The 10,978-nt window shown below is 60.2% G+C and overlaps 2 protein-coding genes across 2 annotated transcripts in view; one reads left to right on the top strand and one right to left on the bottom strand.

The window, feature by feature from the left end:
* Positions 1–469, bottom strand: part of MTCH1 (mitochondrial carrier 1) — a 10,194-nt gene extending 9,725 nt beyond the window's left edge. Inside the window, exon 1 of the mRNA XM_026036056.1 lies at positions 404–469. Within this exon, the coding sequence (XP_025891841.1) occupies positions 404–469 (66 nt within the window). The remainder of the gene's footprint in view (positions 1–403) is intronic.
* Positions 470–670: 201 nt separating this feature from the next.
* On the top strand, positions 671–7,717 carry FGD2 (FYVE, RhoGEF and PH domain containing 2). The gene is made up of 16 exons (XM_026036055.1): positions 671–729; positions 2,004–2,307; positions 2,576–2,656; positions 3,173–3,321; positions 3,680–3,836; positions 3,962–4,100; positions 4,630–4,688; positions 5,066–5,209; positions 5,499–5,591; positions 5,902–5,981; positions 6,061–6,091; positions 6,254–6,325; positions 6,561–6,686; positions 6,862–7,008; positions 7,218–7,361; positions 7,453–7,717. The coding sequence occupies exons 1-16, from the start codon at positions 671–673 to the stop codon at positions 7,681–7,683; spliced, it is 2,016 nt and encodes a 671-aa protein (XP_025891840.1). The 3' UTR covers positions 7,684–7,717.
* The last annotated feature ends 3,261 nt before the right edge of the window (positions 7,718–10,978 follow it).

Here is a 10,978-nt window from a genome sequence, read left to right as displayed (position 1 = left end):
CCCCGCCCCCGCGACACGGCACCGCCCTCTCGTCACGGCACCGCCCCCTGGTTCCTACGGGCTCCGCCCCCGCACCACAGCCCCGCCCCACCTCAGGTCACCGCCCCCCCAGGGGCGGGGCTAGCTCGGGACGGGCACATCTAGAGTCCAATGGTGTGAGGGATGCGTGGGGGCCGCGGCGCGGGGGGCGGGGCCACTCTGTGATGGGCTGAACCATTGTGATGATGGGGGGGGTGGGAGACACCACAGTGCGAGGAGCGGGGGGTGTTCTTGGCAGGGTGGCCCCGACGCGCGGGGCAGCGCCCCCGGGGCGCCCTGCCGCGGGGTCCCCGCGCCCCCTTCGCTGGCGCAGCCAGTGGGCACCAGTTCACACAGCCCCCCGGCCCAGTTTATAACACCGCGCCATCCCCAAAGCCAGGCCCGGCACGGCGCACGGCGAGGTCGCCGGCGCCGATTTCCCGCTCGGCATCCCTCGTGCTCSTGTCCCGCCACGCTTCCTCTTCCCTTTTGCTGCCGCGGGCAGCCCGCGCGGGGTCTCCTGCACGCCCCGGCGTGGGTGACGGATGGTCCTCGTGCCGCGACGGCACCGCGAGTCCCGGGGGGGTCCCCGCGGCGGGAGCGAGCGGCGCCGGCCGTCCCTGCAGCCTCAGGCCTGCTCTGGGACGGGAGGATGGAGGCGGAGAACGCCAGGAGTGTGTTGGACCTGGTGGCCGCGTTCGAGGAGCAAAGGTGAGGGCGGCCGGGCCGCRCGCTGCGGAGAAGGCCACGTGTTTGAGCGGGGATGAAGGCTGCAGGGAAGGTGTCCAGGTGGCTTCGAGGTCTGAGCACCAAGGAGCAGCTTCCGCCTCCTCCTGGGGCTCGTGGAAGACGGAAAACCTCGATGGGACGCGGCTGATTTGGGGTTTGGTTTGGAAACACGCAGCGTGGCTGCGGTGTGTCCGATACCACCATCCCTCGGTGCCACCATCCATGGCACACGGGTGGCAGGTCCTGCCCGGCGGCTGGCTGTTGAGGGGCTCCCAGGGAGCTCTGTGAGGCTGAGCGCTTGCGTGGATGGGCTTTGCAGCACCTCCTAAGGACAGTTCCCATGATTTCCCTCTGCAAGCTCCCTCCTCTTGCTCCGAGGGCTTTCCCTGCACCTGCTTTCCTCGCTTCACCCCCAGCTTTGGGCTCCGCGTGGCTCCAGACACAGTGTGGGCATCCGCATAGTCCCGTGGTGGGAAACTGGTCTGTGATATCGCTGGGCTAGAACTGCGGGTGGTGCTTGGTGCCTGCGCTCCACTGCTGCTGCGTATCTGTTGTTGGCTGCAATGGATGGGAGCCTTGCTTAGAGGAAATAAAAGTGACTTTTCGAGCTTTTGGAGGAAGCCAGAGAGCCTGGAGGCAAGCTCTTTCTGGAACAGAAAGTAGTTTAAGCCCAGGTCAGCACAAGTCATACTGCAAATGGAAAGGGAGAAGTTCTCTGCTGGATCTGCTGGTGCTAGATTCAGACCGATGTGGTTCTAGAGGGCATYGGGGGGGATGGATAAAGCATCTCTGTTATGCAGGATTATGCATCCCACAGATGGGATGTACWTGGGGCTGGGCAGCACTCGCATACTCACAGGTAGATGCTTAAAAACTAGAGCCTGGACCTGTCAAAAACCTTCAAATGGCTGTCTGYAACTCGAGAAATCCATCTGCAGCTTTGCAGCTTTGTATGTAATTTCATCCTGCTTTTCCTTTTTTCATTCTCACACTCGTTTCTGCAGTGCACTGATGGCTTTCTGGTCCCCGCTGCAGTTATTTACCACAGAAACCATCTCCTGGGTGGCAGATTACCCGCTACTGTCATCTTCAAAGCCTCTGCCCTGTGTGGTTGCTTCTCCATTACTGCTCTGTCATCCTTGTTTTTGCCAGAAAAGGGAAGAGAAAAAGCAACGGAAAAACCGTCCCTCTGCAAAGCCACCCACACAGAGCCCTTTCCCTGGCAGGGCCTGCAGCTTTCCCTGGAGCCCGCACAGGGATCGCCTCACTCCGCGCGCCCAGGCCAGCCCTGCAAGCAGCTGTGTCCAAGGGCTTCCCGGCTCCGTGTCGAGCCAGGACCAGAGGCTCTGCCTGATGGCCGGCACATCCCAAGTGCAGCAAGAGAGCGAGGAGGAGGAGGAGGAGGAGACACAGCCTTTCTCGGAGCGGCGGCAGCGGGGGCTCAGCTTCAAATGCCTGCGCTCGCTCCAGCACAAGATTGGCGAGGGTCACTGGAGGAGGCAGCAGGACTCGGGTCTTGATCCGGGCGGAAAGTTAAGCTCTGGAAGCAGCCTGAGCCAGGTTGGCCATGCTCTGGCAGGGAGTCCTATGGGCTGAGGTCTCTGCTAGCTCTTTGCTTTGTCTTTGCCCTTGTCAGGGCTGGAGTACCCAGAGGTGGAAGAGTAGCCACTTCCCACTCCCCCAAGAGCAGCCGCGGGATGAGTTCCCCACGGGCGGATCGATCCAAGCAGGGGTGGTCTSTCATATAACTCTGCTGTGGGGGAACACAAGCCCCTCAGGCTGAGGGGCTTGTTGCTGCCTGCAGGACTGAGCTCTTCTCCCTGCACAGGAGCCAGAGGAAAAGAAAATTGCTCTGGAGCTGCTGGAGACGGAACAAGCTTATGTCAGTCGCCTCCACCTTCTCGACCAGGTGAGCAGCCCACAGACCTGGGAGGGAATAGTCCTGTTGCTGTCTACCCTCAGCCTCTGCCAGTGCAGCTCAGGCACCCCTTGGACTGGGGCTATGCTGAACTAGGCACGACAGAGTGTAGATTCACACTGATCAATCCTCAATAATTATTAGTCCTCTGGTCAAAGGYGGGGACCTTGTAGCAGACCTGAGCACAGCTCAGCGTACGTGCAGACCAGGGACTCTTCCCTGGAGATTTCAGAGAGTGGGAAGCCACACGGGCGAAAGCTTTGCTAGGTYGATGGTCCTCAGGGCAAGGTCTGCCTTTTGCCTGTCCCATGTTCCATGCTTCCAAGGAGCACTTCTTTCCACTTACCAGCAAAGCCCATGTTAGATTTTACTCCTGCTTCTCCCCATGGACCTGGGATTTCTGTCCTGCTTGGAGTTGGTCCCCTCCACTGAACAATATGTCAGTTTAGGAGGGGACAGRGCCCAGGCCCCTTCCTGACCCTCTTGTTCACCCCTCCATTCTTCCAGGTGTTCTATATGGAGCTGATGAATGAAGCCAAAAATGGGAAGATGGTCCCAGAGGAGGTGGTAAAAATGATCTTYTCCAACATCTCCTCCATTTACCAGTTCCATGCCAGGTTCTTCCTGCCGGAGCTGCAGAAGCGCATGGAGGATTGGTGAGTTGGAGGCAAGGGCAGGACACCTGGGTTCCTTTCCCAGATGGGACAAGCCGTGGTGCGTTTGGTCTCCCCACAGAATCAGGGAGCTCAGCCTATTTTGTTCCAGAGGTCTTTGTCGCGGAAAGTACTTTCTTAAAACACTCCAGTCCGGATGAGGATATTCCTGGAAAGGGGAGTGACGCCTCAGGGAACTCGGGCAAGTTCCCAGGCCTGTATTACTGGGCACATGTCTTTTTTGGAGAGTGAGATGGTGCATGGCCACAGCAGTAAATCTCTGTCCTCCACTATGCCCAGGYAGCCTCTTTAACCTTCACTGAACATCTTCCCCACTTCCCTGAGGAATATCCTCCCACAGGAGTTCCAATCCGCGAATTGGGGATGTGATCCAGAAGCTTGCGCCGTTCCTCAAGATGTACGGTGAGTACGTGAAGAACTTTGACAAGGCTCTGGAGCTCATCACCATCTGGTCGGAGAAATCGCCCCCCTTCCAGGAGCTCATTGCTGACATCCAGGTGATGCCCTGTGGTGAGAGGGGGACATCAGTTCTTCTCCCGGCAGGTTCTCTCCGGTCGGGAAACTGGGAGGTGAGAGCCAGTGTGGTCACTTTGATTCTCTTTGTCTGCGTGTCTCTCCCCAGAAGAGGAAGGTCTGTGCTAACTTAACGCTGCAGCACCACATGCTGGAACCTGTGCAGAGAATCCCGCGCTACGAGCTCCTCCTGAAAGACTATGTCCAAAAACTGCAGCCCGGGTCCCCGGACAGGGCTGATGCAGAGAGTAAGGGCTCCGAGCGGCTCTCCTCATGGTGGGGAGCAGCGGGGTGGGTTTATCAGGGAAATGACATAACGTTCTACAGGGGCATCAGGACACCTGCCTTCCCTCCCCAGTCAACCTGTGCTGTGGGAAAAAAACTCTCAGTCTTGTCCTTTTCTAACAAGGAGGGAATATTCTGCCTTTTTGGAGAGTGTGGATATCAGTGAGGAACGGTGAGAGGACAAGGATGATCCAAGCATCCCTTGGGCAGATCTGCAGTGGYCAGGGGATGTATTGCATGTCTGCTGGTAACAGCAGTGTCCAGCCCTGTTAGACTGGGGATGATAAATGACCAGGCTGTCTGCACCCTGCCCAAACTGGTCTGTGGTGGGCAAAGCAACCAGATGCAGGCGCCTGTGCAGCGTTCAAGGCCATTCGAGTTGTGGCCAGGGGAGGGCAGCAGCACGGGGCGCTCCAGGGTGGGAGAGACCGAGAAGTTTCCACCTAACTGTTCTACAGCAAGTGGGGTAACTCTTCTCCCTTCTCGTTGCAGAGGCCCTGGAAATGATTTTCATGGTGGCCAAGCACTCGAATGCGGCTATTGCTGAGATGGTGAGTGCGTGTTCCCACTGCTGGGTGGGATGCGTGGAGGGGTTGCAGTGGCCAGGGCTGTGGCAGAGCTGTGACACCCTGTGTCTGGGGTGATGGAGAACTGGCCCTGTCCTTGTTCTGTTCCTTTTGTTCCCTACCACTGCCCCTCGCAGACCAGCTTTCAGCTGCTCCARGGACTCTCCATTCTGCCCCTGTCACTGTTGTCCCTTTCTGTCTCCTGTATCTCCATGTTCCTCTGTACTCTGCACTGCCATCTCCAGCCAAAGGTGCTGGTGAGAAATTGGTGCCTTCCAACACCTTTGTGGAGGCGAAGGGACCAGAAAGTGTTCAGATTCTCCCCAGAACAGGTCGCTGCAGTGTCTCCTTGCCTCCCCCAGGAGCGGCTGCAGAACCTCTGGGAGGTCTATCAGAGACTGGGCCTTGAGGATGACATTGTGGATCCCTCCAATGAGCTGATCAAGGAAGGGCCGGTCCTAAAAATCTCCTCCCGCAACAGCACGTCGGAAAAGTACCTGTTCCTGGTGGGAGACGGGATGCACTGGGGAAGGGGCAGGGAGGATGGATGGGGAGAGGGTCCCCTTGGAGGGAGCAAACTCAGAGCTGGGAGGGTTTGAGCCGCTGGTTTTGGCACCCTGTAAAAGATGTGGTTGGGACACTGCCACCCTTTAGGGATGTCACCCTCCCAGAGGACTTTGCAGAAGTGGTTYAGTTCTGGGGCCAAATCCTTTCCAAGAACTGGATCAGTCCAAAGAGCATGAAGGACCCCAGATCCCAGAACCAGACTGACCTTCTCCTTCTTCCACCACCCAGTTCAACAACATGCTGCTCTACTGTGTGCCCAAGGTGATTCAAGTGGGTGCTGAGTTCCAGGTCCACCTCCGCATCGATGTGGATGGCCTAAAGGTCAGAGAGGCCTTCGCTTTTTCCCTTGTGTCCTGGGGCCCTGCTTCAGAGGCTCCTCACAAATTGCAGCCAGCTCTGGCTCTGACTTCTGGGGAGCAGAGGGAGGAGCTGGAACCAGGGGTGGCCTTACAGATGTGACTGGTACTGCCTGATCYGGTGAGATCGCAGTGCAAACCAGGGCGCATGATACTTGAAGGGACAAAGGGCTTGTGCCCAAGTGAGCTCCCTGTGCCCCCATTATGGAGGAAGGTCCCAGCATGCTGGATGTGGGCCCCACTCTTCCCCATCCTCTCTCTGGTCCCTCTTCCAGGTCCGGGAGCTGAATGACGTGCAGTTTCCTCACACCTTCCTGGTCTCTGGCAAGCAGCGGACACTGGAGCTGCAGGCCAGGTGAGGGGAAAGGTGACAGTCCTGCAGCTCCTGGGGGAGGAGGTGACACTAGCTCATCTGTTTCCTTTTCTGAACCCAGGTCCAGAGAGGAGATGAACTCCTGGATCAAGGTAGGGTTGGGTACTGGGAGAAGTCATGCCCACCCTGGCTGAGCGTATGGGTCCTGGTCCAGGCATCACAGGACACATGTTCCATGCTGGTCCTCATATTTAGGGATCGTCACAGCTACAGCTTGTGCTGCTGTGTCCCACCAACCTGGCTTCTTCCTCCAGGCCTTCCAGGACGCCATCAAGAGGAAGAAGAGCAGCAGTGAGAGCTTCAAGACTGCTACGCATGGGCCAGAGGTGGGACCTGCTGCATTGAAGGTAGCCCTTCTCCTGCTTGCTTGACTCCAGCACCTGGCTGCACCGTTCCAGTTAGATAGATAGTTAGATAGTTAGATAACCCTACTGAGCTATGGGAGAAGTTTGGGAAAAGGAGAAGGACTGGGGAAGGGAAGGGTGAGAGCGGAGGAGCCAGTGCAGCCGAGTGGGGCATGAGCAYAGCGCCTGCCCCAGCAATGCCGTCTGCCGCCTGCAGATGGAGGAGCTGGGCCGTCGAGCCCCGCAGTGGGTGCGGGACAACCTGGTGACCATGTGCATGCGCTGCAAGGAGCCCTTCAATGCCCTCACTCGCCGCAGACACCATTGTCGGGCTTGTGGATACGTGAGTGTCTCTGTCCCCCGGTGCTCCTGGCCTGCTACGGTGGCGTCTGGGACACGTGTGCCCTGTATCCTCAGGGCTCAGGGATACCCCTGGCTGCGGGTTCTGCCCCTATGGGGATGGATTTGTCCCTGGGGTCCCCCAGCCCTGCAGCAGTGTCCGTGTTGGGGGGCCGCAGGTGGTGTGTGCTCGCTGCTCCGACTACAGGGCTGAGCTGCAGTACGACCGGAGCCGCCTGAACCGCGTGTGCCAGGAGTGCTACATCTTCCTGACAGGACACGTGGTGCTCGAGGACCGTGAGGGGAAGCACAAGGGCATCCTGGAGGTGAGATCTGCCTCTCCACCTTTCATCCTCTGTCCCTTATTCTCTCATCACAGTTGTCCTCCCCAGCCACTCTGTTCCTCCTCTGCCTTTTGCAGCTGCCACCTAAATCCTGGCAACTCCAGGAGTAGGGGATTTCTTTTGAGCAGTGCCCTCTCTGCCTTGCCCCGTGCTTGGTTATTTAAGGATGTTTTTTCCTGGTGTCTTGACAGAAAGAAGCCGCAGAAGTATCAGGCAGGAGTTTGCTCTGCAGTTCCCTGCAGCTGCTGGACAAGAACAGCAAGGGAGGCACGCGGGGCTGGTTTGTGATCCCGCGGGATGACCCCCTCGTGCTGTACATCTACGCGGCCCCCCAGGTAAGACCGGCGGTGGCTCCGTCTGCCAGGGGCTGCCCAGCATCCGCGTCCCCCGCCGCCTTCCCAGCCACCATCTCTGCTGTCCCGGCAGGACGTGCGGGCTCACACCTCCATCCCGCTGCTGGGCTACCAAGTGAAGGATGTGCCCCAGGGCGACTCCCGCCACGTGTTCCAGCTGGCGCAGTCGCGGCAGGTCCTCACCTTCGTGGCCGACACGGAGGAGCTCAAGCGGCGCTGGATGAGGGCCATGGCGCGCTGTGCTGCCGGCATCACCCAGCCCGAGCAGGATGAGGATGCCGAKTCCTTTGATGGAACAGAATGAGCCCCCTTGGTGTTGAACCTCCTCCCTCCTCGTCCTCCTGCGCCCATTGCCTTTGGATGGATTCCCCAGTCTCTCCATGCTTTGCATTTCCCTACGGCAAAATGGGGAGTTGTGACCATGCAGACACCCTGGCTCCTCCTTCCCCCTCTTCCTTGTTCTTTGCTCCAAGGGATCTGGACTGAGACGATGGAAGTCATCCCTAAGTGAGGAGGTAGGGGGAGAGCCGGGGGTTTTGGGGCACTGGGGCCGTGCCCCCGCTGCAGCCCTTGCCCACGGTGCCATGCTGCGATCTGCCGCCCGAGGGCAGCAGCTCCTCAGCCTTCCTACCGCTTCAGCTTCAGGGCCCCGTGGCGGGGGCAGTGCTGGAACTGGGGCCTCTGCAATAAATACCACCTGCAACCCCTGTGTCTGCATCTAGGGGTCTTTATGGGASGGTTTTGGTGCAGCCTCGTGGTTCCCTTACCCCCTGCTCTGCCTGTCTGCTCCCAGCATCATGCGGCTCCGGGAGATCCAGGATTACAGGTGCAGGATGCCTCCAGCCWCCACCGTGTGTCCCATGGGTCCCAGGTGCTGCAAAGACTGAGGGGAGTTTCCAGAGACTCCTTCATCCCCCACCGTGGGCCCGTCACGTGCCGCGAGCACCTGCAGGTGGATCCCTGATGCCCTGGCAAAGCCGTCATGTCCAGGACATGCGGGATGTCACCGAGGGGCTGAGCCTGGGCGTGGGGAAGCTCCTGGCACTGGGGAATCCTGGCAGTGCGGAGCCACCACCAGCCCCACCACTCATAAATGGGCCACAACTCGCCCTACTCCAGCAGAGCATGACGGTGTTCGGGGGCAGGGGGACCGGGGGGGGGCCTCTTTCTAGCAGCTTTTGCCCCCTACCCCTTCCCCCTGGTGCTCCTTCCACCCTCCACCGCTTCCAGCTGGTCCTGAGCTACGTTTGGGGTGGAGGAAAGGGGYGCTTGGGGGGGCAACAGTGGATGGTGAAGGGTTGTACAGGGCAATTGCTTGTGGATGACTCCCTGCAAGACCTCCTTTCCCCCGCATTTTGTGCAAGCCCCCCGTCTAGGGCTTTTTTTTCCCCAAGAAAAGGAGAGTTTTGCACCCAAACTGCAGCAAACGCAGCATTTTTTTGCACATGCACGTGCTTGGAGATGAAGTAAGGGACCAGTTTGTGTTCTTTGCCGCCAGCCCCCGGAGCCAGTGGGCTCCGCTTTGCCTCGCGCCCGCCCCCACGGAAAGCGAAACCCCCGCGGGGAAGCGGTGCAGTTCGGTGCAGTTTCCTATTCTCGAGAATGAGGAAGGCCCTGCGGCCATTTACTGGAATCCACCCCCCCGGCTCTGCCGTCCTCTCCCCCAGCCCGGGGGCCTTTTCTTGTAAGCGCTGACCACGAGCAAGTGACGGCGGAACCGCACGGCCCGGGGGGGCCTCAGGGCCGGGTCCGGGCGGCAGGAGCGCCCGCACGGTGCACAGCTCAGGGCCAGACCACCCATGGGTGCCAAGCTTGGCCGAAGGGACCCTGGGAGGTTCAAGGTGACGCGAAAGGGGACGAGTCTGCGGGATGTGCATGGTGAATGTCCCCACCCTGCACCCGGTCATAGAGTCTGTGTGGTGCAGTCTCCCCCTTTGCACGTCACTGCACGGTCAGTGTCCCCCCCTGCACCCCACCATGGGGTCTGGGCAGTGTTCCTTGCCCCCCTGCACCTCGCTGCAGGGTCTGCTCTGTGCAACRAGCCGCCCACCCTATCGCAGGCTCTGCAGGGTGCAAGGCTCCCTCTGCACCCAACCATGGGCTGTGCTCAGTTCAGTGTCCCCTCCTGCAGCCCCCTGCCTGGGTTTGCTCCCTGCTGGCTCTTGGGCTGCTTCGTGGGGGGGAGGCTCTCGTTCTATAGGGTCAGGTTCTRTAGGGGGGCCCCCATCACATAGTGGAGCTCTATAGGGGTTCATGTCCATAGGGCTTCAGTTCTACAGGGACTTAGCACTGTAGGGATGGGGCTCTATAGGGGCTCAGCTATAGGGGTCTGGGCTCTACGGGGGCTGTTTTTCTGCATCCTCCTTTGCTCCCTGGTCACGGGCTCCAACCACTGCTGGATGCGATGGGATTTCCAGCCCCATAGGGTCCATGCACGTGGAGCAGTGTGGAGCTGGAGGGCTTTCCCGGAGGTGTGGGGCCCGTTGGAYGCTCGGGGGTGGAGGGGGAGGATGCTGTTATTCCATTTTATTTCCCTGYCTCTGAGCAGGGATCTCCGCAGCACGCGGCAGCCCTGAGTCACCGCTGCCACGGCCAGCATGTGACACCGTGGGGCTGCGCCGGCCCTGCCGGGGACGTGGAGACATGACCAGACTGCCCAATGCGGGGGGGGAAGCGGCAGCATCCCCGGGCCRTGTCCCCGTGTGCTCCATGCACCCCAGAACCACCTGGGGAAGAACTGGGGGGCTGGGGTCCTTCCTGCCCGGAGCCGAGGCCACGTGCAGCTCCCGTGCTGCTTGAGCACAGCCCTGCATGCTGATGAGGAGGAGGGGGAGGAAGCACCGGGAGAGCCTGTGTCCCTCGCATGGCCGCGCTCGGCTGCAGCGTGAGCGCGGGAAGCGGCTCTGAGCGGAGCACCACACAGGATACCCCGCTGCTCTTCCCCTGCCCRCCGCAGCTGCTGGTGCTGGCAGTGATGGAGAGCCCGCTCCAACTGGCAGGCCTTGCCGATGAGCTTGTTAATTAAGAAATACGTTTAATTAACAGCGCCCCAGCTGTGACTCAGCTCTGCAGCAGGCGGCAGCACCCAGTGCCGGGGGGCAGCGCCCTCCCCCCAGCTGGGCACCCGGCTCAGGCGGCATCGGGCCCCCACCCGCCCCGGCAGCGATTTCCCAGCGCGCTTCCGCACCGGAGCGCGGAAAGAAGCCATGAGGCTGCTATTAATAGCACTGCTAATAACCCCCCGCTGGCGCTGGCTTTCCAGGAATAGCAACGGTGGGAAAAGCCATCCGTCTATCCATGCATCCATCCATCTATCCATGCATCCATCCGTCCGTCTATCCATGCATCTGTCCATGCACCATGTAAGCATCTATCCGGCACGCATCCATGCCACGARTGGCACAGGGGAGCCGGCGGCTGCTCCGGCGCAGCTCTGGGATCTGCACCTTGGGGTGCTCCGCGCGGATCCCGGGTGCCACCTCGGGTGCTGCCCAGCAGCARCGCTCAGCACGGAGGCTTCCCGCGTCCCGTGCGGGGGGCGGCAGGACGCAGCCAGCGCGGAGCCCGTCAGAGATGCAGACAGCGCTGCTCGCGTCCCC

Source organism: Nothoprocta perdicaria, unplaced genomic scaffold, assembly GCF_003342845.1.
Source record: "Nothoprocta perdicaria isolate Ctin4 unplaced genomic scaffold, notPer1 scaffold_170, whole genome shotgun sequence".
Classification (NCBI taxonomy): domain Eukaryota; kingdom Metazoa; phylum Chordata; class Aves; order Tinamiformes; family Tinamidae; genus Nothoprocta; species Nothoprocta perdicaria.
This window is presented reverse-complemented; position numbering and strand designations above follow the sequence as displayed.